Source organism: Homalodisca vitripennis, chromosome 1 (genome assembly GCF_021130785.1).
Source record: "Homalodisca vitripennis isolate AUS2020 chromosome 1, UT_GWSS_2.1, whole genome shotgun sequence".
NCBI lineage: Eukaryota > Metazoa > Arthropoda > Insecta > Hemiptera > Cicadellidae > Homalodisca > Homalodisca vitripennis.
In genome coordinates this window covers 116,514,516-116,541,425 of record NC_060207.1, presented here as the reverse complement: position 1 = coordinate 116,541,425, position 26,910 = coordinate 116,514,516, and the positions used below count along the sequence as shown (strand labels likewise).

The 26,910-nt window shown below is 31.8% G+C and overlaps 1 protein-coding gene across 4 annotated transcripts in view; it reads right to left on the bottom strand.

Annotated features, from left to right (window-relative positions):
* Positions 1–4,560: 4,560 nt before the first annotated feature.
* LOC124369852 (SWI/SNF-related matrix-associated actin-dependent regulator of chromatin subfamily A containing DEAD/H box 1 homolog) overlaps positions 4,561–26,910 on the bottom strand; it is a 69,771-nt gene continuing 47,421 nt past the window's right edge. For all 4 annotated transcript variants that reach the window (XM_046827995.1, XM_046827984.1, XM_046828004.1 and 1 more), the window contains exons 12-19: positions 24,507–24,644; positions 23,713–23,877; positions 22,016–22,144; positions 17,712–17,846; positions 13,127–13,338; positions 10,250–10,432; positions 6,452–6,558; positions 4,561–5,177 (exon numbers count right to left, since the gene is read on the bottom strand). In XM_046827995.1, the coding sequence (XP_046683951.1) occupies positions 5,104–5,177; positions 6,452–6,558; positions 10,250–10,432; positions 13,127–13,338; positions 17,712–17,846; positions 22,016–22,144; positions 23,713–23,877; positions 24,507–24,644 (1,143 nt within the window). In that variant the 3' untranslated portion in view covers positions 4,561–5,103. The remainder of the gene's footprint in view (positions 5,178–6,451; positions 6,559–10,249; positions 10,433–13,126; positions 13,339–17,711; positions 17,847–22,015; positions 22,145–23,712; positions 23,878–24,506; positions 24,645–26,910) is intronic.

Below are 26,910 nucleotides of genomic sequence, written 5' to 3'. Positions count from 1 at the left end.
TTAATAGAATTTTATTAGAAAAAGGAGAGTCCATATGAATATTTGTTTTTTGCAAGTTACAAAATTGATATTGCTAACTAAAAAAATAATTTGTAAAAAGATCATATTCAGTCTACAGAACATATTTCATAAACTAAAAAGGAAACCTAAATTAAAATATATATTTTAACCATAACTCTAAAAATTGCTTGTTTCAGAACTATTACCATATCACACTGTTACTTCATTCTATATACCAATGTTTTCTATTTATGCATTAATTATTCATAACATTGCTTGAAAACAAAATATTTATGATAATCAAATAATCTTCCAAGTAGTTCTAAGTTTAAACAAAAATCAGTGTTGCATTTTTTAATTTTCAAGTTCCCAGAGCCCTTTATGAGAAACAAACATAACCCAAACCAAGAATTAAAGACATAACCAAAAAAGAATTTTAACAAATGAAATTAAGTAACTAATATCAAAATAAACGTTATTAACATTTTTATTTTATGGGTTTACGGCCACCACTTACACAGTCACAAGCATGACTCCTCCTTTATATGGAGGAAGATAACAAAACTATACATAATATTTGACTATGCAAATTTCATAATAATTTATAACACATTTTCTTCATTTTCAATAATACAAAACTTTTTAGACACCTTAGACATTTCAGAATATTAATTATTGTTTATATTGTTGAATAATTATTAACAAATTTCACATTCAAACCTGTGAATCAAACTTGATTCGATCCTCTGCTTCAAATTGGGTACAGTCTTGTTTGCAAAAACTTATTAGGAACACACAGAATAAATCTTTATAGTGTACTTCATTTTAATTTGTACATACAAAAGATAATTGGATAGAGACGTAATTGATCAATAATATAGCAACTTTTCAATATATCTCAAACTGATGCAATTAATTTTATAATAAAAGTTTGAAAGCTCAATACTTACTTAAAGGCACCCAAGACTAGTTAGGTAAGATTCCTAAAGGTTTTGTCACCATATAGGAAGGTAGGACATTTTTATAGGTGAAAAGGAGTAGCTATTCGAAATCAGGACAGGATTAATTAGGAATTTGGTTGAATAATGTTCGGTTGATATAAACAAGTATGCAATTTAAGTAGAAAATGTATGAAGGATAAGTGTAATAGGAAGTAAAATAAAGCCCTCTTACTAGATAAGATCAGCTGGTTCTTGGCACCTGTCATTAATGACAGCTCTCCTTGTCAGTTGTGTAGAATCTATCTATGAACCGGATATTTTGACATTTCTAAATCAGTAGTTTAAGGTGAATGAATATACATGGTGATTCGTGAAGATATTCAGAAACTGTGGGAGCTCATGTCTAAATGTAAATTGTAAATAATTAAAAAAGTTTAAATAAAAATGGGTTCGGAAATGCTTCGTTAGGGAGTTACAGCTAGAGAAAGATTTCACCCATATATCAGCACACCATGTAAAATGAGGTCTTCCTGAAATTCTGGTAAAGTAGATTAAGGGGCGAATTCAATCATTTCTTATGGTTTTTGACCTGATAAATTGAATAAAACAGGTCCCAGAATTGTAATGTAAATAGTTTTGAGAAAACCTAAGTCAAATGCAAAAAACACATTTTTCATTTTTGGGCAACAATAACGTTGTTATTTTACTAAGAAACATATTAAAATTTTTAATCAAACTTGTATAAAAATATTATTTTTAACAAAACAGTGTCAAGTACACAGAAAATGAATAGATGTTTCATTAAGTTAATTTTATAACACACCTTTTACTGACAATAACTTTGTTAATTCCATTAAACAAATTAAATTTCTACTAAAAAAATGTAAACTTCAATTCTTAAATGAAAAATTATTTCATACAGTACATGTATTTTAGCAGTGCATTAAAGTGCTGCTGATATACTGTTGGCTTGATTTAATTTGATTAGAAAAAAACAGAATGATGTTCTGCGGGAAATTTTTATTTCATAACTTGGCCAGACAATAATCAGCTGTTCAATAATGATATAGTTTAAACAGTAAGAGATCAAATAATTTTGAGAGCTAACAAATATGCTAGAACAATATTAGTGCGACATTTCTTTCGTTACGGGAAACTGGATCACTTATTATCGCTAAGTTCCAGTATGACCGATCTTGCCAACAAGATGTTATTGTAGAGAAAAACATTGTTGCTGCTGTTGAACAAAGTCCAAGTATTAGTACAAAACGTATTTCTAAACGGTTCAGGGTTACTCATAGTAAAGTATGGAGAACACTCAATAGTAACAAGCTCAATTACTACCATAAACAAAAAATACAGCATTTACATCCAGGAATCAATGGTCATCGCTTGGAGTACTGCATTTGGTTAAACACTCATCATCGACTCTTTAAGTATATTTTAAATACCAATGAGTTACAGTTCACTTGTGATGATATAAAGAATTTACGAAACCAACATTTATGGGCAGAAGTGAACTCTCATGCAAAAATTGAATTTAACTTTCAACATCTTTGTAGCATTAAGGTGTGGTAGTATTCATGATCCACTGATGGACGATTTATTTTTCAAAAGCACTTAACAGATCAAACATACTTACATTTTCTTCAAAAAATCAGTTTCTTCTGGAATTACCTGTAGATATTTCTCTTGCAACGCGCGATGCCAGCTGTACTTCCAACATAATGGCCGATCGCCATCAAATATTGTTTCCACCTACTGAGTCAAGTTTCCAAATAAATAGATCAGTCATGGAGGTCACCCAGGTCACCAGATTATGTTGGATTTTTGCAACTAGTGAAAAAGCTGCCAAGGCCATAACAAAATCTTTTCTCTCCTTAAATATACTTGTGATCTCTGTTCCTTCATCCTTTTGAAAAAGTGAAGACATTAGATTTTGGACCATATTCTTCTCCAAATCATCCAACTTTCTCACAATTCTGTGACCTTGAGATTCATTGGAACATTCATCAAAACATCATTTTCTCAATTCTGACCCACAAAACCTTGTCATCAAGGAGTCTTACATTCATGCTTGGTTCTAGCTTAGCATCTACAATGACAGCTAATGTTTGTATCACCACTTTATTTTACTGTAAACTCTGAGTCTTTTTCTGAAGAGATATCATCAAATATTGCAAAATGGACCAAGTTTGATCATTTTCACAATTCCAATCATTACATCTAAACAAGTGTTAACCATTTGGCAAACTAAAATGTCTGATCATGATGAACAAAGGAGATGATCAATGCAACATACTAGTAGTACATTCTATTTTTGTAGGTTTGTTTTTAAGGGGAATAATTGTACATTTTATTAAGGTATCATAGGTATATAAAATCCTATAATATCTCCCTATATAATAATTTACAGATACACAGGTTAAGTTTTGCTGAAATAGATAATGCTTAAGGCATCTAAATCTTAAACAAGCATTAAAATGTTTAAAAAATCTGGATTTTAATAAATTCCAACAATTTTTACTTTTTGGGAAGTTATGATGGCCAAGGAAAATTTCCAATAAAACTACTATTTTTTTCCAATGGAAATATGTCTGGCTCATATCATTACAGAGTACAAGGCAGATAGAGTAGGAAAATCTTTATATTTGTAATATCAATATTAATGTGAATTATTATTTTGGAATCTCAAACACTATTTCTTAGCAAAAACATGTGTTAGGATTAAAATCTGAACAAAACGTAGCTATTTACAGAAACAAATTACCTGGATCATACAAATATTAAGTTTTGAAAGAATGAGACTTAAAATCTATAGAATAACAATCTCAATTATGCAACCTAGTCTAACAGTAATGTGAAGTCTATAATATCTTTTTGTCCATAAATAAACAGTGTGCATATGTTTCATAGTGAATTATAACTAAAAATGATTTATACGCAAGTAAATTTACAATCCATTTAAATATTGTTATTGTTTAATACTAAGGTCCATTAAAAGTAATGGAAGACAAGTTTTTACACTAGTCAAAATTAACTACTGGTAGATGTAACAAATTATCCCCTTAGCTATATATTCATGTTCTTAGAATACTTACAATTTGTCCTGTTAATTTATTTAACAAGTGTGAAGTTCTTCTGGCAAACTTTACACCTCCTATTGTATGGGTTTATACCTTGAAACTGTTGGCTACTACAACACATAAATCAAGATTTTGTTTTTTCAATAGTTATTGTACTCTGGACAGTTTATTATTATTGTGCATGAATAATAGATTAAAGAATTATTAATGATTAAAGTAGTCATTGTCTCTGCATGTACCCGAAACACCTGTGCCAAATGGCTCATACATTGTAATCCACAATTTATTAACCATTGAGTTCTGCCTGTTTGGAAATGTTAAATGGCAGAAATTTATTTAAAAAAGATTTTGTTTACACTTTTTAAGAAATGCTTGAAATAAATATTAACGTTAATTGATTATGTTTTGTTAAGTTTGCTAAATTGAAAAAAACTATATAATAAGTATCATTCTTTTGTATTTAATTATAAATATATAATTTATTTTAATAGGATACAAAGAGGAAATAAACTAGTAATTAATACAAAACTTAATAAATACTTCCAATTATTATTTTATTCCATTACAAGATCTCTGTTTGTACAAACTTTGAGGAGCTACTACAGTAAATCTGCTACCTTTAACTATGGAACTATTGAAAATATATATTTAAAAGTATATGTGTATAAAATGTTTGTCAAACTAAAATAGCAATATTGTGACATTACTGAGATACTTGTCAATTTCAAATTGTTAAATATGAGTGTTTACACTCGAGTGTTGTTTTACAAATATTACAAATCACTTAAAATATAAAATTTCTAAAAAAATAAACTGTACAAAACAACTAGTACTATTAGTTAATTAGAAGCTATTACTCGACAGCATTAACGAAAAAGGTACATTCAGTCACTAACCTGTGCTACACAATCACAAAAGATTTCAAATTGAACAGAACATTCACTAAATTATGCATAACAATAAATAATGGTTTACACAGGGACTTTAAAATTACAGGAAACACTCAACAATAAGCACCGTAAGTGTCATGATAATGTTATCACAGAGCAGCTAGCCGAGGGCTAGCAGAGCCGAGATCAAGAAGCCTCTGAGATGCCGAGACAATCCCGCAGCAGTTGGGCCACATTAATGTTTTCAGTTACTTCATCATCTGCACATAACCAATTAACTTATTGAGTCAATGATTATAATGGCGAAAAGATCAAACTACTATATTAGCATATTTTAGCATATTATCATAGTTTTTAAACTCATGAGTAGTCTTATATTATGTAAAAAAGGATGTTGAAAAAAGTAATTGTAACAAAGATTTGATTGTTATTAAATAACTTATATTGTTTTATAAATCAAACAGTTTAATAAGTATCTAAAGTAAAAATATTCATAATTACTGGTTAGATAAATTAAAAAATGACAAATTTATTTATTGTTCATAGTTTTTTGTATTAGTAAAGTATTCAGTGTGTAACAAAATCATTATGATATGTTAACGACATCATGGCCTTAGCTGTAGAATTCAACATAGTAATCTAACTGGAAAAACAGCCAGTACTAGCACTGAGTACTACAGATTTATATTCATCAGTTATTGTAGTAACAAATTTTAGAAAAACAGGCCAGATACAATTCATTAAATGGTGTTCAACTTGTCACAGCCCAATTGGTTTGCACTGAACATAAAAATTACATTTAATATTGCAAGGATATCAGGTTTTTCAGGGCATTTTTCATCATAAATCTCACAAAAATAAAAAAAAGATCACTAAATGTAAAAGTTAAAGAACATAAACTCAATACAAGAAAAGGGTTAGTTGAACATGTTAATTGCACAACATTGCTGGTCTGAATATCATCATTGGAAATACCATCACCATTTGTTAGTAAATCAACCCTTTTGAAGTTAGGTTACATTGGCTACCAATAGTGATAAAACAATTAACAAGGAAACCTGGTAGCGGTGGCTTTCTCAACCATCGCTATCCTGCCCCCTTTTTGTTTCTGATGACTAATTATGCTACCAAGGTGATGTATCCTTAATCTTTCATCGTCGCAGGTAGGTGCAGATGTGTTGTTCACTGTACTTGTTCTGTGCAGTGACATGGTTGGTACTTGCTCTAGTCACACTGGACCTTCAGGAAAGTTTGTTAACTTAAAACGTATTCTATTGTTAAGCATGATTCTGGCGAGTTCATCACCACATATTAATGATTTTTAATATTCCTGTATCCTGTACTTAACACCTCATCTTTTAAGTTTTATTGACATCTGAAGAAGAGGATTGATTGAACGTAGTGTTCTATTTTTGTAACATTTATGAAGGAAAATGTACGAAAACCTGTTACTTTTTAAAAGTATCCATTGTTATTAATAACTTTAAACAAAGATATTCATAACAAACACTTGGTAAAAATTAAATAAGCTCACCTTTATAAGATGTGACTTCTTTCTCTAAATGAAGTTTTTCTTGTGCAATTCTCAAAATTGCTTCTTCTATTGTGTCTTTACTGACGAACCGCATTATTTGTACTGGCCTATACAAAAGAGTTAAATCCATCAACAATGAGAGCATGTTAACATACAAACTTAGAATAGGTAGCTATTAAAAAGTTTTACTTGTTAAGGAGGTGTATCAATTTTCAAGAACATTTACATACGAGGCATGTTTTTAAAGTTAAGTACCAATTTTAAATTATGCCGCCGCAGTGCTGCAGTTGCCATTTAGCGCATGTGCGTAGTGTAGCTACATCAGTTGGGAAACCACAGACGCCATTACGACGCCGTTTTATCGAGTCTTTGTTTGTTTACGTGATTTTAAAATGCCGCTGACTATCGAGAATCCCGCCTACTGTGAAGTGCGTGCTGTGATTCGTTTTCTCTGTGCTAAAGGCTTAAAAGCAAATGAAATTCATCGTCAAATCAGTGAAGTTTATGGTGAAAACATTATGAGTGAAGGAATGGTGCGGGTTAGGGCCTTCAAAGAAGGCCGCACAAACGTTCATGATGAGGAACGAAGTGGGCGACCTTCAGTCATTACCGATGATCTCATTCAAAAAGTGGACTGTAAAGTGAAAGAGTACAGACGGTTCACAATTTCGTCCTTAGCTGAACAATTTCCTGCTGTATCAATAAGTGTTCTTTACGTATTGTGTCCGAACGTTTAAATTATCGGAAACTGTGTTCACGGTGGGTACCGAAAATGTTGAATGATGAGCACAAAACCAAATGATTGGGCAGTGCATTGAGCTTTCTCGAGCGCTACAGTAACAAGGACGATGATTTTTTAAGCCATATGTTACAGGCGATGAAACGTGGGTAGCCTACGTTACACCAGAATCAAAACAACAGTCAATGGAATGGCGGCATTCAACATCCCCTAGGAAAGTCAAATTCAAGCAAACAATTTCTGCCTAGAAAATCATGTGCACTGTCTTTTGGGACAGACAGGGTGTGTTGTTGTCAATTTTCTGCCTCGCGGTGAAACAATTAATGCAGCCGCGTACTGTGAAACTTTAAAAACACTGCACCGCGCAATTCAAAACAAAAGGAGTGGCAGCTGAGTGCATGCATCGTTTTGCTCCACAAGTATTACTCGTCCACATTCAGTAAATCGAACGCAAGAGCTCATCATTTCATTCGGCTGGGAATAATTGGACCATCCTCCATACAGTCCCGATCTAGCCCTAATCGTAGACTGATCAACAGTGCATACATTACTGATCGCTTGCTGTACTTTGAATTTTCAAAACCGTAATTACGAAGTGTGTGGCTATTGCTGTACTGACGCTACAGCGGATCAAGGAGGCATGCGTCAACCGCCATTAATCAACAGCTATTTACTAGTGTGAACCTTTCTCTCTACTATGCAGCTAGTCTCGCTTCTGTAAACAACACAGTTAGTCAGAGTCCATGTTCATGTTACTGTTGTTTTGCCAGATAATGTTATAGTGCAATAGTAGAGCAACGAATTATTGTGAAATTTCACTTTAAACTTGAAAAAACTGCTACTGAAACTTATAATTTACTGAAAGAAGTGTATGGCATTGACTGTTTGTTGCAGGCATGTGTTTTTGAAAGTTTAAGCGTTTAAAAGATGGCACAGAAACGTTGACAATTTTAACAAACAATAAGTATGCGCTAAAATGGTTGCTAAAATTCTAACATTTGAACAACAAGAAGCTCGCAAAAACGTTTGTACTGACACTTTGAACGTGATTGAAAATTACCCAAATTTTTTGGAAACCAATATAACATATAATGAAACATGGCTTTTATTTATGATCCAGAAAATAAGTGCTAGTTCACACACTGGAACAGCCCAACTTTACCAAGAGCCAAAAAAGCTTGCATGAGCAAATAAAAATTTAAAGAAATGATTGTTTTTTTTAATAACCATGGGATTGTGTACATTCACTGGGTTCCTGAAGGTCAAACAATTAATCAATATTACTCCCTTGATGTACTTTCTAAACTATGTCATAGAGTAAAAGAAAAATTAGCCTCACCTTGTACATGTCCACTGAGATAATAATCGTACTTTTCTAAATAATATTTTGCTAGCAGTTAGTAATTTACAAATTTATGTAAGCGCGGCACTGCAGGTGACAGCTGATTGACATTACGTAAATTAGCGATTGCAAAAACGTGTGTCTTCTTGTACTTTTGTATTTGAAATCCCATAAATAAACAACCTAATTAAATTGTTGTTTTGCAAATAATATTTTCCTTGAAGTCAGTATTGTATTAGAAGTTAGTATATTTGTTTTTGTGCATTGCCATGAGTCTACTGCATCTGTTTTGCAGATGAACACTGATTGGTAGTACTTTAACGTACTTTTGTTGTACTTCATGTATGATAACCCGTAAATAAATATCCTAATTAACAAATTATCATAATTAAGTATAAAATATGTTACTTGCTAATTAGTTGTTTTCCATGTTTATAGTGTTGTGAGTCTTTTGCGTTTATTCATGAAAGACAGCTAAACGGCATTACGAAAATTACCGATCGCAAAAACTGTTTTTATTGTACTTCGTGATTGAAACCTCGTTTATATCAAACCTAATTAATAACTATAGTTTTGTAAATAATATTTTGCTTGCAGTTTGTACTTTATATATATATATATATATGTATATATTGTTATGCTTGTTCGCGAGTCTACTGAGTCTATTTGAGGACAATCGCTGATCAGTAGTACACAAATTACGGATGGCTAAAAGGTGTTTTAGTTGCATTTTATTTGAGAAAAACTGTAGACAGAAAGCCTAATCAACAAGTTATCATGCTTTTATAAATAGTATTCTACATTCATAATTGTGCAATGCTATGCATCTGCTGAATGTATGTCCAGCTATTTTTGGTTCACTTCATATTTTTTGTAGTTGTATAAATGTTTCCTATATAAAATATATTATGTTTATATTATAATATTTTGTTATCATAATTAGAAGTAGTTAGAAATTGTTGTGTCAGATTAAAAACATATGTTCTAGAAACCCATATAAAAATCACAGCCCCTTTTTCATGAGAACTCACCAAGAGCCATTTTTCCTTTTTCCAAAATGCAAAATGGTGATAAAGGAACATTACTGAGAAGATGTATAAACGATAAAACAAGAAATTGTGTGGAAACTAAAAATCCTAACTGCCAAAAATCACTGGGTTGCTTTGAACAATTAAAAATATAGGATTTATGCATAGCTACAAAAGGAGAAAATCACTGGGTTGCTTTGAACAATTAAAAATATAGGATTTATGCATAGCTACAAAAGGAGATTATTTAGAAAGAAATCAACATTATGTAATACAAAGTTTTGTATATTCTTAGTTCACATATTTATTAAACAGGCCTTATGCTATAGATTTTTTAGAACCAACCAGAAGTTGCACTTTAAAAGACCTTGCAACATTACAAAAAAAAGAAAAAAATTATTGTTTTTGACTATTTTATAGTCATTTATTTCAAAAGTGTTGAAACAATAAGTAAATTTTGTAGCCTCATCTAGCAGGATTTTTACCATTGTGTTTGATACACTTTTCAATTTAGAATTGCAGACCCAAAATATTTTACTTATTACTTATAAATATCTGTAAAAATAATATTATTTATCCAACACCAACATTTTGAAAGAAAAGATTATAGACCTACTGACTATGACATCTCCAACCACACAGAATTATAAAATCACATTTTTAAAACCACTAAATGTAGATGAGAGTACCTGGTCTGGCCCATGCGGTGGCATCTGTCCTCTGCCTGCTTGTCGTTGTAAGGGTTGAAGTCCACGTCATGTATGATGACTGTGTCAGCTGCTGTTAGATTGATACCGATACCCCCAGCTTTGGTTGACAGCAGGAACACAAATATAGATGAGTCTTGATTGTACAGGTCTATCATGTCCTGCCTACACACATCCAAACTTATATTAGGCATTTCTTGTGTGGGTACAAGTTGTTAGTAGCAAAACTGTTATGATAGCACATTATCAATTACAGTATACTATTTTTAGACTGCATTAGCCAATACAATTGTCAAAAAATAGGCCAATTTCAGTCTGTTATTGAAATTAAGAGTTAAATAGTACTAAATACAAAATATAGACTAATAAAGAATAATTAACGTTGATCTAAATACTTCCCAATGTCACTGTGCTGAATTTAAAAGCCTTCTTTAGGATATTAAATCAATTAGTTACAGAAATCCTATGTTGTATCTTTCACAATTTTAGGAGAAATTAAGGTTTTATAAAAAAAATCTAATAAAGTAATATTATTTACTGGTGATGTTTTTTTACTTATATACAATAGTCTGCAGATATAATTAGCAGAGATGATCATAGCCTGTTTATGAATTTTCATAGTTATTCATCAAACTTAATAACTATGAAATAAATAAATAAATAAAACTTAATTAAGATTAATAAGAACTTATACACATTTAGTTAATAACTTAAAACCATTATACTAAAATATTGTTACAATGTTATGAACTGTTTTCACTGGGGTATGTTTCAATTAACTGCGATGAAGTATACAATATTATTTAAAAACAAAATGTTAAATAAGTATAATTACATAGGCTGTTTCTTTGAGACAGATTTGAACAAGATGCAATTAGTGGTTGATAGAGATGTATGAGATGTATCGGACTGTTCCAGAACTGGAACCATTACAAACGGAGCGTTCCGGCTCAGAACTAGTGCCTTGAGACGATTCCAGTTCCAAGCATTCTGTCCCGCCAGATCTTACCTATATAGTTTATTTCCTTCTACGCTGATTTCATAAAAATACAATTTAGTTCACACTACATTCCGGAACGCTTTGATAATTATAACTGAGATTAAAAATATTCTACTACATAAATACCTTTACATTATTTTCTAATCAATTTGAAATACAATTTGACTACACACGTGGTTTCACCTATCATAAATATCTATCTTGATAAACAGTATCATAACAGCAATAACACTCCCTCTAATTTTTCTCTTAACATCCAGTTCAGTGACAGGTTACAACTTAAACTATTGTCATTAACTGTCAACTAATGGGTGATTCAAAAAGAGCGCCGGTTTTGAAAAGACCGGTAAATTTTATTTTATCGGTTGGCAACAATGTTTGACCTTGATTCTATTTCTGACTACATTCCGATTGTTGACGCAGCTGATATTTCTCTCATTAGTGCATTCTGTGTCTAACCATGGAGAAGTTTACTTGTGCGCAACGAGTGTTAATAGTGAAAACGTTTTATCAGAGAGGAGAGAGTTATGCGGCTACTGTTAGGCGACTTCGCGATACCCTAGGACATAATGAAGCACCGAATGAATCAACAGTTCGCAGACTCATGAAAAAGTTTCAAGAAACGGGTTCAACAGTCAACCTCATAAGTTCTGGACGTTGTCGTCGTGCCCGAACTGAACAAAACATTGAGGTGGTTCGTGACAGTGTGGCTGTTAGCCCAGCGAAATCAATACGTTGCCGTTCTCAACAATATGCAATTCAGTGATGGATTTGTTCAATTCAGCACTTCCAATTGAATGGATTTGTTAATAAACAGAACTGCCGTATCTGGGGTTCAGGAAACCCTCGCATGATTAACGAAAGGGAAATGTATCCACAACGAGTGACAGTTTGGTGCGGCTTTTGGTCGGGCCTTATTTTTTAGAAGATCAGGAAGGGCAAGCTGTGACAGTGAATGAATACTGATACCGTACGATGATTAGGGAGTTTTTGTGGCCTCATTTGGATAACATAGACATTGACCAGTTGTGGTTTCAGCAGGATGGTGCCACCTGCCACACTGCCCGTAAAACAATTGTGTTGCTCCGTGACCGCTTTCAGGATCGCGTCATTTCTTGTAATTCCGACCATCAATGGCCACCAAGGTCGTGTGACTTAACAACTTGTGACTTTCATTTTTGGGGTTATCTAAAGTCATTAGTTTATGCCAAGAAACCCCGAACTATCAATGAGTTGAAGGAGGAAATTCGACGGGTTGTCGGCCAAATTGAAGTGGAAACTTGTCATGCAGTCATGGCTAATTTCATGGACAGAGTTGTTGGGTGCCAGCGTAGCAGAGGAGGACACATGCATGAAATTATTTTTCATACATGAAATCAGAAGGTTAGATGAACATATTTATGTATTTGATTTCAGACTTTCATTAAAATAAATCTCTTAATTTGATATATCAAAACCGGCGCTCTTTTTGAATCACCCTTTATTTGGAACTGGAACATTTGCCAGCTTAGTCACTCCGCTTACTGGAACTTCTTGTCTGTATGTTTATTAAACGATTCTGACAGAACATGACAGTTCCGAAGAAATAAGCGATTCCAGGAGCAGAACGTCTCTATGAAACTGTTCCAGTTCTTTGGGCTCATATCTAGTTGTTAGGTATACTCCTTCATATAAAAATAAAATTGACCAACATGTTTGTTTATGTTTTTTACTCCTTATACTCATACCACGTATGAATAAATAAGTGATCTCAAATTATATTACACAAATTATAATGGAGAAATGGAATGAATTCAAAAGATCTTGTATGCCAAATTTTACAATGATGCCTATTCTAATTAGGTGCACTCCCTTATTACCTTTCAGTAACTGGTGTTGAACCGTCTAACCGGAGGAAACTGTGGTTGCGAACTCTCATGTAGTCCTCCAGGATGTCCAGGATGAAGACAAACTGGGAGAATATCAGCACACGGTGACCACCAGCTTTCAGAGGAGGTAGGATCTCATCTAACTTGAGGAACTTCCCACTCCTCACCAGTACTGAATCGGCTAACTCAAATCCTCTCAAACACTAACGGAATTTTATAAATTAGTTGATTTAAAAAATAAGTTTGTAAAAATTCTCTAAAATCAGACAGAATTTTTGAGGAAAGAATATTTTCAAGATAAATTTATGTCATCAAACCTAGCAACTAATTTTCAACCACTCTAGGTTCACTGACAGCTAGATGTGGTCATCTTAACTTCTATGAGGTATTTAACCATCAAACGAGCTACAACCCAAATAAATATTATAGTTCGTTCCCAACGAACTAAACTACACCAAATAGATTTTGGAATTTCCTATGAACCTTGTCATTTGATTTTAGCAATTTATAAAGCAGTTGTGTAGTTAGAGCAGTACTAGCCAAGAAGTTGTAAGAAGGGTAAAACTTTACTGATACTACCAAGGCTATGATGAAGGAAATTTTCATTTTGTGGGAACAAAACTTACATAACTGAAAATAGCATTTCTTAGTTCTTTCTAAATACAATGGTTTTTTACAAATCTAGAGGTGTTCTTTACGCATATAAAATAAACTGGTTGCCTAGCAACTGCACAGGTGTTTCTGTCTAACAACTCCAAATGCCCAGCAACTCATATCTACAAGTTTTTGTTTTCACAAATAAAAATCTGGATATATTTTTTTAGGAAGAAACTAGTTTTGAAATTAGAAGAGTGTATAAAGTAATCTAGCCTGTGACTTCACTCTCAATTTTGTGTTGAAAAACAGGGACACCATGGGCATTTAGTATGCAAAAATGTATGTAGGCCAATATGTATGCAAAATAAGCCGGCTTGCTACAATTCTCTAAATCATGTCTTCTATAATCTTTTTGTTGAAAAATATTAAATATAAACAATTTGAAAGTTTTGATTAACTAATACTGTATATTAATGCCTTAACTATACCAATTAATTGTTTTATACATAAATAAATTATGCTCCTTAATGGTAATAATAAATGCAATTTAAGATTTGAAGTCTTTATCAATGTAAATTAAAAATACTACTTAATTTAAATATACAGTGAAAACAAAATAAATTGAATCAGCTCAAAACAAACATCTAATTTAAGATATCAATAAAACATGAGTGAGTGTAAAATTGACTATCATGAGACTGAAAATTACTAAAGTCTCTTATTTTAGACTTTATGCGTATATGAGAACTTCTGGTTCAAATGACGACAACAAAATTGAGTTTGCTTTGTTGCCCTTATCAAGATATAAAATATTTTTTTAAAGTTTATATTTATGGCCATTGTAGTTCACTCTGCTCTTGTATTTCTGGTGCCACAGTTGAGTCTGCCTAGTTTCCCCTAACGAGGAAATATATATACATACACAGGTCTGAGAATCCTTGGTCATAAAGCATCTACTTATGACCATTGTAATTTACTTATAGTCAAGATTTAAGAAACACACAACATGAACAATGATGAAAATTGTAATTGTTAATACCATATACTTATAATAATATTTTAGTTTGTCTGTATCATTTTCATTCCTATATTTTTTTGTAAAAAAAAAACTACTTAATAACTGGATAATAGTATTAGTAATTATTATAATGTATACTTTGAACACATTTATAACTTCTTGCCACATATTCAGTTTTAAAAAGTGGTAAACCAATTTCAAGATGAAAGAAAATACCTCTCATTTTATTCCTCAATTTTGGCCTATTTACAGCTTTAAAACACACTTTTGCCTTCATAGATATATTAGTAGACTGCATTACTGAGTCTAGAAAACTCATATTAATTACTGAGTTAATAATTATTATTTTACATCTGTATACTACTTTAAACTCTTTATTTATAAATAATATCTAAAAATCCAAAACTTTGAATCAAATATGAATAACAATCTATCTGTTCTGTAGTTTTCTATTATATAAAAAGGAGTCAAATATATTTGACATACAATATTAATATTGATCCAACAAAAGAAATTACATCAAGCAGTCAGATTTATCACCAATGAAGAGGATAAAGAACATATAGATATTTATTTGCAGATTTTCAAAATGATTTAGATGAGGAGACCTGAAACAATTACTCTTTGTTGTCTCGATGCCTTGTAACTCTACGTCTGCATGTTTCATTATTATCTACTATTTTTTTAAGACATGTTTTTTAAGATTTTTAACATCCCTGTATTTTGATATGAATATGTGAATTTGTATCAAATATAATTTCAAAAGTTATATATTCTATTTTTAAAGTATCCTAATTCATTGACTCTTACTAATATTTAAAAACCTCTAAAATAAAAATTATTTATCCATTATAATCCTAATAATATTATAAATGCTAAGGTCCCTTTGTTTGTTTGAATTGCTTTCACCCATAAACTATTTAACTGATTGTACTGAAATTTTACATGGACATTTTTACGGTTTCTGGGATAAAATATAGGCCTAATCTTATTTTAAAAATTCCTCCGAGTTAAGCCCCACTGGTAGTGAAAAATTACATCTTGGTATCTAAAGTTGTGAAATATTAATTAAAAGAGCATTCTATACCTAAAGCAGCTATGGTGTGAAGGGCTGATTCGATGTGAATGTTGAATTTAACTCCAATTCACCTTTCTATTATGGGCAGCATCTGAAATCTGATGCTGTTGTAGACTTGACTCCTGAAATCTGGGGTCATGTTCGTCTGAAGGGATCCAAAAATAATCGGTGACGAAGAGCGACGTTCAAAAGGTGCCCCCCGCATCGTTTCGGCATCAGAGACAACCAGAGTACAAAAGTAGTGCAATCTAGGTGAAGAGATATTCTCATTGTCTCATCAGGTGCACAGGTTAGTTTTGAACGTCTGTTCTTCGTCACAGACTATTTTTGGATGCCTTCAGATGAACATGACTCCAGATTTCAGAAGTCAAGTCTTCAAGAGCATCAGATTTCAGAAGCTGCCCCTAAAAGGAGCATGTCTAATGTAATCAAACTCTTCTGTAAAAACATTGTTTATTACTTTCAATTTGTTTACATTTATAATGAGTACATTCTATAAAGAACAACAATTATTTTTTACACAGTGTTAGATTTCAGCGATTAGGTAAGTACTCATCTACCATACAAAATGCCCTTAAACAAAAGATGGTCAGAATTTGACACCAAAGACTGCCTTTGAAGCAGTTGGCAAGAACTATGCTAGATCAACTATGCTTGATGTTTGTTTGCCATTGCATAGAAGATGCTATATTATTACAGCTATTTCAGCGAAGTGCTTAAAAGTGCTCGTGCCGAATAACTCACTCCCCCTCCTCTCTACCCCTACCCCCACCGCCAAGCACCAATGTTACTCCACATACCACACACTCCTCCCTTCGTCAGTCTGTATAAATCATTCATCAGATCTTACATACAATTCTTTGGTTGGCTTGATTGTGTGTTTTATTATAAGTGCAAGTTATTGACACAAAAGCTTTCTCAGCATTAGTATAAAACCAGGAAAAGATTTCCCCTAAGTTCTCATACCATCAGAGAAAAAATTGCACAACAGTTTTTTGGAATCATATGGGAGGGTAATGATATTCCACATCCACCACAATTCCTGGCTAGTAAGCTATAAAAAAGATTTAAGCTTCGTTTCAGCCTTCATAATGTGAAACTTGTAGATGAGGCAGCCCCATAACATAAGTGGGTAGAGTTTTTTAAACTTACAACTTTTATTTGAAATAGTTTTTCTATAACTTGTTCCCTCAGGAAATATTTTAATGTTGTGGGAACCTATATGCACCAGTCGGCACAATCTGCAGCTGATTTTGGAGGCCACACTTGATGATTGTAGGATGTTAATGGTGGCTACCATAATCTTTGAAAAGAGAGGTGCCTGACAGGAATCTCTCAGTGTAAACTCATTATTCTCTTTTATTGTGCTGTCCTGAAAATAGAAGAAAGAGAAATGGGAAAAGAAGAATACTAAAAGCCAGTACTTCTCTCATCAAAATGATAAATGATCACAGATAGGATCATAATAATAAAAAGCATTGATTCTGAAGCCTTCAGAGCCTTTGGAGGTTAAGAAATCCCAGCTGCTTGGTTAAAAATATGCACTAATTTGGCAACAGGGTTCTCACTAGTGATACTAGCTGTCTTGCAACTAATGCAAGTCAGGGGTAAGGTAAACCTGTTCCACAAAGTGACAATATATAAAACAAATTGCTAAATCAATTTCCAAAACAATTATATTGAGCCTCTTAGTGTCATCCCCTACTTACATTACTTTGTTAATTTAAAAGCAAATTCTCAAATATTGTGAATTATTCTTGCTTGATTATAGTGATGTCCTTCTAGATAATGTGTTACATCTGGATTGTTCAATTAAAATCCAAATTACATATTTAACATTAAATTAATAATATTGTGCAGTTCATTAAACCAGTATAACTTACATCATAGGAAACAACCATTCTGTGTAACTGATGGTCAGACATCCACTGCAAATCTTCCAGGACTCGGGTTGCATCCTTCTCCTTGTGTGTAGGTTCCGAGGCTAATATTTCTGCCATTTGTGACAAAGTGTCATCCTAAAAATTGTTTCATAACTTTTATAAAGGATTAACAAATACAAGTATCAAAGTTTTTGTTAACTTTTGGGGAGGTTTGCACACTTATAATGCACAATGAGAATTTAATCACACTACTGATTGTTATTGAGTGAAAAATGTGTCTTAACTAAAATAAAAACCAAAGATGTACAAATATTCATATTTTTATTTTCCAAGTTTATTAATACTTATGGTTGATAAAGTATTGATGAAATAAAGTAATTTAAAATCAGGTTGGTAATTTTCCTCTGCAACAGAGAAGTCACACACTATTATGTTTATATTATGTTTCTCGACTTGCTGGACACCATGCTACTGCACCCAGCATATCTCATGCTGTTTGCCAAGAAACCATTAAATGTTGGATTGAAGCTGAGCAATGTACTACCACCAGAATATTGTGATTTCTTTTTAAACAAACTTGGATTTCCTTAATACCTGCACTGGAAAGATAGTTAAGAGTTTCATCTGTATTTTGACTTGTTTGTAAATTTAAATTGTACTTATTTTAATATTTAGACATTAAAATATTTTACACATTTATCTATATATAAGAAAAGTTTGTGCGCTTTAAGTGCCAAAACTTATCACATTACTTGGTAAAACTGCAGTGAGTTCAGACCTCACAATTTTTAGAAGTGTAAAAACAACGTTAAAAACAAATTTTGTTCCTGTATATATCCCAATTAAACTTGGTGTTAATGAGTATGATCCAAAATCAAAACCATACTCAATGCAGTGTGTTTTAAATACAGAGAAGCCATTAAATTACATTAAAACTCAAAATTCTTCTTTCAAAATAGTTACCACCTCTTGAATACCAAAACAAATAATAGTCACATACTATCTCCACAATAAAAATACAGTGAATGTAATATTATACAAGACTTTTTATAAAATTGCTCAAACTGTTTCTGAAGAAAAGAAGAGACAAAGTTGGCAAGTGGGTTTTGTTTTAGTAATAGAGTTTACCTGTTTGTATTGCACAACTTGCAAGGCAAGACTTGAACAGAATCACATTCCAAGAATAAAACCAGCCAACCTAGAATCCAGACTCAGCCCTCAGTGACTTTCTATTTAAAATTTTGATAAAAAATTTGCATGTTGGAGATTATTAAGGATAAAGATCAACTGAAGACTGGATAACATGGTGAATACTTTTTCAGTATGTTGATAAAATAATGCACTACAGAATGATATTATATAATTGCATATTGATTGATCATATAATAATTTATCTAATTATCAAACCACTCCTACTTTTTTAACCCTTTGACTAGTAATCCCGCAACAGATTCATGAGCGCCTACGTGCTGTCCACAGTAATCCCGATAGCCATGCGGGAAGCGCTGTGGTGCTAAACAGTTTCCACAATAATGTTTCATAATGAATAATCTCTCGCTTGAATACAAATGCGATCTAGCGGTATAAATAAGAAACCGTTTCAAGTAGTTCTTTTGTTCCCATTAGATTACATTTGTTCTTTAATTTATTTCATTCAGGCCATATGACGGTATTCGATCGGTTGTTCCAAGTAATCAGCTGATCCAATTTCTGTTTGTGTAGTGAATACATGTTGTAACCTCACTTTTATGTTACTGGTTGCCCTGATTGTAAATGTTTTGTTGTGTTTACCGTGAGTAAATAAACGTGGCTGTTTGTGTAATTACTAATTACGTAAAATGGCGTAAGAAAGACTTACAGACGAATTTTTGGCTTAAATGCTCCCTTGAGACTTACTGATCGGTATTTTCCCACCATATTCTCTGCGACAGATAAGAAAGACGAGTCAAAGAGAGCATGCCAGATGTGCAGATATACCAGCATTGGTGAGCAGCGGCACCAGGACACAATATGCCGGAATTGCGATGTTCTGCTTTTTGTGTCCGACTGTTTTTGTGCCTTTCATACCATCAAAGATCTCTGAGGTGAGGATGTTTGTGTACTGTTACTATCTTGTACCTAACCTGTACCTTAATATGTTTATGAGAAAGTACTGAATATTTTATTTTATTCTCATATTTTGTAAATATAATCACTTTTGTGTATAATTAGTGTTTGTATAAATACAAAACAAAAACTTAAAAACATTAATTTGAGTGTTTTTTATAACACATCTACTGCAGTAAACCAAAATCACCTAAAAAAAACATAATCGAAAATACAAAAAAAACTCACACTTTAGGGCACTATTGATGAGAAAAATCCCACCAGTCAAAGGGTTAACAGAATGTTGAATGAAGGTATTTTCCCCAAAGCTTAAAAAAATTTTCCAGTTTATAAAAAGCGTGACAAATGTAACCCCTCAAGTTACCAGCCGATTTGTCTTATTCCTATTTTTAGTAAAATATTTTAATGGTGTATTAAAGAGTAACTAAATGAATATTTTTATGAAAACGAGTAAATTTGCAACGAACAATTTGGATTTATAAAAGGTCTTAACACAATCAAGGCTGTAGAAAATATTGTAGAAAAGGTATTAGACAACTTTGAAAATAGATTAATCTCCTATGGTACCTTGATTGACTTAATAAAAGCATTCGATTATAGTTCACATATCCTACTCATTGATAAACTACAAAACTATGGAACTAAAAATAAAGAAATCAATTTAATAAAATCATATTTAAGTGGAAGAAAACAAATGTTAGTAATAACGAAAAATCAGATTTTAAAATTACAGAGGAAGGAGTTCCACAAGGGTCTGTATTAGGACTTTCTTTTTATAGTTACTGTAAATGATTTATCATTTAACATGCCATGTTCAACTGTATTATATGTGGATGATACTAAATTTTTAGATAAAAAAACTTTAAATAATTTGATAATTGAACAAAATAATTATACGGATATGGCTCTGGAATGGTTTAGATCAAATAAATTGATGGTAAATAGTAAACCTGAAAAAATAATTTTCTCTCTGAATTGGGAAGTAGTTCAGAATAGTAAGCCAGCTAAATTACTTGGCATTTATCTAGATAGAACGTTAAGTTGGAACTTACATTCATAGTCTTTGCAAAAAGTTATCTAGGGTTACCTAATTGTTAAGAAAACTACAAAAATATATTAATTTATCAATGTTGATTACAGCCTACTATGCCTTTTTTAATTCTCATCTCCTGTATGGAATTACACTTTGGGGCAACAGCAGTCATGCAGATAGATTTGGCACAGGACAGTTAAATCTAAACCAGAAAGAGAGTCACGTTTGCCTATTTTCAAAGAACTTCAAATTACAAAGTTTTCTAGTATGTATATTTATTGTTGTCCAGTTAGTGTTAAGGGAAATTTGTACCATTTTAAATTTAGGCAAGATATTGATGCCCTCAATACAAGGAATAATTATTTACTTAATCAAGTTTAAACTACCTCAGAGAGCTTTTAGTGTAGAAATGAATAAATTTAAGTTAGTACTAAATGGTTGAAAATGAATGCTTTCTACTCTGTTAATGAATATTTAACATGTGATATTAAAACCATGACTTTTTAATTATTTAATTTATTATTTGTCATATTTATTTATGAAGTTTTAGTTACGTATTTTAATTAATTATTTATTTATGCTTTTAAATATACTATTGTTTTAGGGTAAACTTAAATACTGCTGTTCTGACTTTGTCTACTGCATATAAATTGCTTAGTGACAATAAAAAAATCTTGAATGCTATATTTAAAATAATTACTTGTAGGTAATTTTAACTTGAATTAATACCCAGGCTCAGGATGTTTTAGTCTAACCATGTACATGCTGTAGTAACGTAATAGATGAACAAAAAAAAAGGATTAAGGTTATTAGGGTTTTCCTAATGTAACAGAAATCATCATTGTTTCAACCTTAATCACATCCTAGTTTATGATACTACTTCTCAAATAAACTTTAGATCAATGTTTCTCTGAAAATATGACTAAAACTATTGATGCATAAGAAACATTTTAAAAACTAATAAGTAATTGACAACTTTTGATATACTATGTACTTGACCTTGTCATTATCTGCTATTAGATGCGTGCTGGAGTAATGTAACATGCTGTCCAGTGTTCAAAAAAGGGTTAGTTAATTGGCTAACTTAAAAGTAATTTTAGTCACAATCTACCTTTAGCATTTTAGATCATTACTAAGCTGAGATTTTATCATCTAATATACCAACCTGATAATGATAGCGCAGAGTGAGCGGATGGTTGGCCATCCTACGTAGATCCATCATAATTGTCATGGAATTGACCATGTGTCCATCGTCATTACGTGCACGGTCACACAACTCTGTGTACTTGATCGCCTGATATACACAAAACCAGATAAGATGTGAATTACACAAGGGAACTATTTACAATAGGATCAGCTTTCCTACAAAACAAACATTTATGTTATACAAATAATAACAATAAAAATAAGAAACATTTTTAACTTAAACATATTTAAGTTGTGCCATCAATGTTATTGTAATTTACAAAAAATTTGTAAATTCACAGGATGTGTTTTCTACTAATATTTTAATATTTAAAAAATATATTAAATTATATATAAATGAGTACAACCTTGGAGGTATCCAAATAATTTTAGATCAAAAATGTTTAAACTTTATAAAATGTTAATTTTAAATTACACTATTAATCTGAAAACATAATTATGGTAATGGAGAATTTAAGATTCACACTCAAATCACTGGGACTATGTTTAAAACACTAAACATGAACAAATACACATTATATTTGTGTACATTTTTATGTGTTAGCCTTTACTAGGAATGAGGGAATACACACTATGATCAAGAATGCAAAAACACATTACATAAAATTTTTCTTCCCAAATGTTAAATGTATACATTTGAAACTATTATCAAGAAAGTAGACACAAGTTTAATTTTAATTTCTGCACGCGAATTTGTGGTACGAGTTCATTGAAATGGATGTGTATTATTTGCTGAGCAATGACAGCAGCAAATGTGTCATTAAAGAAGTTGTAGAATCCTTTTCTGTGTTGACTGTAGAACATAATTAAATCCATGACTCAACAGACATTCTTGGTATGTGTTTGACAATAATAGCTGAAACTAAACATTCACATTTCATGAGTAGTGGAACCAAATATTAGATTATGGTTAGTTAATCTTTTTTACATACCTTCAACAATTTTAGAGACTTCACCTGTCTTGAGTATTCTAGTATTTAGGTGAATTCTTTGTATAAAGAGAGAAAACAATCAGTGTGACACAAACTGATCATGAATTTTACTTACAAGAGAAGAGACTTCACATCCATATGAGAAGTTTGTGCCGTAATTACTATATGATAGCAGTAATGTGTTGATAATGCTATTGTGTACAAATTTAAAATGTTAATTTTTAAGTAATTTAACACTTTTTAAATCTTTATTCTGAGTGTAAATTATTTACACTGCTAGACACAATTTTGATTAGAGTAGGTTTTATCACAATATGACAAGGAGAAGCCTGACAGGTGGTGTGCCGCACTAACATTGATAATCCAGCTCTGAAGCAACTTTTCAAAAAAAACTTAGTATTTTTCCTTTTGTCTCCAACATATAAAAAATTTAACTATCAAGTTATAAGATAAAAACAATTCAATATATAATAGCCAAATAATGTAAAAACACAATAATATGTTTGCACTATCAATCAAAACTACCACCTGCTTTTCCTATTTTAGTGCTACAGAATACCAAGTTATAAATTCAACAACTTACAAATAATACATCATTCAGTTACAATATTATCAACCAACAGTCAGTAACAGGTGTTTGTTATATTATGCACTGATAAATCTCAAAACAGAAAAATGATTGTCCTCACTATTAAGTCTTTGTCAAATATAAACTGGTTCTGACCTGCTCCTCCTCCTCCAAGGGACATTCTACAATCCTAGTAGTTTTGGTGGGTAAGTCGCGCAGCACATCCACCTTGAGACGCCGCAGCACAAACGGGTGCATGATGCGCTTAGCTCGCTGGACCTGCTCCTGTTCAAACAGTGGCGCCTCTTCTATATTCTGCTTCTGCAACAGTTAAAACAATTACAACAATCTGTTTTATTGCTCTTTATAAAAGCTCAATTTAAAATAATCTTAGATTTGGATTTACTCACATAATAATGCGGATTCAAACTTAATTTTTGTAAAATGATATGTTTTGAGAATTACTTAGAAGTGGAAAAGTTAAGTTCATTAAGAATTATGTTATTATTTAGAGACTCATTTGCCTAGAGGTAAATTTAATTCTGAGGAACCACATATAGTACATTTTAATTTCTACACATTTGGTTTTTTTGTTTCCTATGTAATTAGAAAAGAGATTTGATATTGCATAAAAGAAACATTTTTATTTATTGAAGGAAACACAATTTTTATGAATAAATCCAAAAAAGATGTTAATATATTTTAAATTTAAATAGGAAAAACCATTATATTTTGAATCCTGTAGTCTACATTTTTTTATAATTATACAAATGAGTGATTATTACAGAAGTATAACACTTTTGACAAAATTATTCACAAGAAAAGCGAAAATCTACATTAAATTTATCATAAATAACAAAACAAATTTAATAATATTTTTAGTGCAAAATTTTAAAAACTATATAGAACTTTCTAGAATACAGATCATACAAAAATTCAAACTGACTTACCGAGTTCTTTGAGAAGAGGAATTTCAAATAATCAGTTTTCCCTGAAAACATGTCAGGCATGACAAACACCAGTAGAGACATCAGTTCTAGCAGGTTGTTCTGGAGGGGGGTGCCGGTCAGCAATGTGCGATGTAATGCCTACACCCACAACATCATTGTTTGTTTCAAACTATTCTGCAGGTTTCAATAGCTATGAGGGCTATTCAGAAAGTAACAGATGTTTTTTAATGATCCAGCAGTGGACAGGACTACAGCCACCATCTTGGTGTCAAAACGCTCACTGAATTTTGTCTTTTCTCACTGTGATTAATTAAAATGGTGCTGCAATCGAAAACCTGCCACTTGTGAGGTGTGTTCAGTGATAATGTTTTTGTAGGCAAAAGAACCATAAACCAATTGAAATCTATCGCCAACTGTGTGAAGTTTATGGAAATGGAGTAATTAGTGAAAGCAGAGCAAGGCAGTGGTGTGTTTAAAAAACTTTAAAAAGGCCGCACCATTGTTCATGGCGTTGTCGTAGTGGTCAGCCAAACCTAGTAACTGAGGATTTGATGTTGAAAATCAATGACATACTGTTTCACAATGACTGAACTCTCGGAACATATCCCACAAATTTCACAAAGTTTACTTCATGAAATTGTTGTAGGGAAGCTTGGATATCACAAATTTTCTGCCAGGTGGGTTCCAAAAATCCTTACGGAAGGTAACAAAAAACAAAGACTTGCTGTATCGAAAACTTTCTTTGAAGAATACGACAAACATAGTAACGAACTTCTCAATCTTCGGGAAGTGTTTGATAATCCCCCTTATAGCCCAGATCTAGCACCAAGTGACTACCACCTCTTTCCAGCGATGAAGACCTCGTTGGACACGCAACGCTTAACTTCATGCTGGTATTAATCAGTGGTTTAGATCTTAGGCGGCAGATTTCTACAAATCTGGAACCGAAAAACTTGTGTCGCGTTATGATAAATGTCTCGATTTGAACAGGGATTACATTTAAAAAAACCTAAGAGTATGGCTTTTATATGTATATAATGAAATGTTGGTTAATTTTTTTTTCAAAACGACTGTTACTTTCTGGATAGCACTCGGTATTACAGTGTTCGTACTTCTCTAAGATATAAAACACCTCAATTTTGTTTAGCTAAGTCTATACAGATTATGTCACTAATTTAAATTGACCATTACATTTTGGGATATCTACTTATGTAACAGCATGAAATTTATTCAAACTTCTAATTCTGATGGAATTCATTTAGTATTTTAAGATCTCCTAAGTTATACCATTAAAAATTAATGTTGCAGAGAGGCTTTTAAAACTTTGACAGCAAATTTGTGATACGTCAGAAGTTACACAATAAGTGGTTTACATTCATTACACAATATTTTAATCACATTTTCACAAAACCCCTAAGAGAATATTATAGTTTTGATTTAACTGTGGTTTAGTATCATTATTTGATAAAAGATTTTTAAATCTTATCAAACAGAATATGGGGGAGTCTGTACAGTCCAAGACCGTCATCACTGAATAAGTGTTCCAGTCATAACAGGATTTGAACCTGCACTACTCTAACTCAGATCCAAATTCTGACACCTTAGACCATGCGGCCATCAGGTTTCTCTAAGTTTGTATATTGTATGTTCATGTTGGTATACATCACCCATCAGCTGTTATGTAGTAGGTTTGCAGTAGACATTGTTTGCTAATTTTTCTTTGCTTCAAACTTTACATGATTGTATAAAACTATATATTCTATAAGAATAATATATGTAGGTTTATATGTCAATATTTTGTAGGTAACATTAATCAAAACTTGTAAATATACAATACAATTTTAAGTAATACAAATATACACTTAAATATATTTTCCAAATAAAAAGCATCCTGCAAAACCCAATTTATAATATATCAAAAAAAAATTAAAAGGTAGAGGATGTGACTTTTAGTTTTTGTAACCATGCAAGTTCCCTAAACTTATGCAAATCCTTCGCTTGTGGTGTTCTTGATTTAATTTTGTGTTATCAGGCAATCTCCAAAGGGCAGATATCTATAATAATTTTACACATACTGAGGATTGTACCGCTACCATCAAGGTCACATTTTCATTCAGGATAGCATATAGGTACAGCCCATCCACAATGCAATAGGATTTTCACAATCACAAGTCACATGTTTGCATGTATACAGCTCATGTACACATTCCCTTGTTTAAATCTCACTCAATGGCAAAAAATACAATAAATACGATTTGCTAAAAATGCTATTGTATGCAATTTAGATTTGCTGATGCTCACACTACAAATGTGTGTTCGTAAATCTCTTCTTTTGTCCCCTAATCTGTAAGTCTTCAGTGATGGCTCTTTAAATATTTTCTTTAAGACACAATTGTAAACTGCC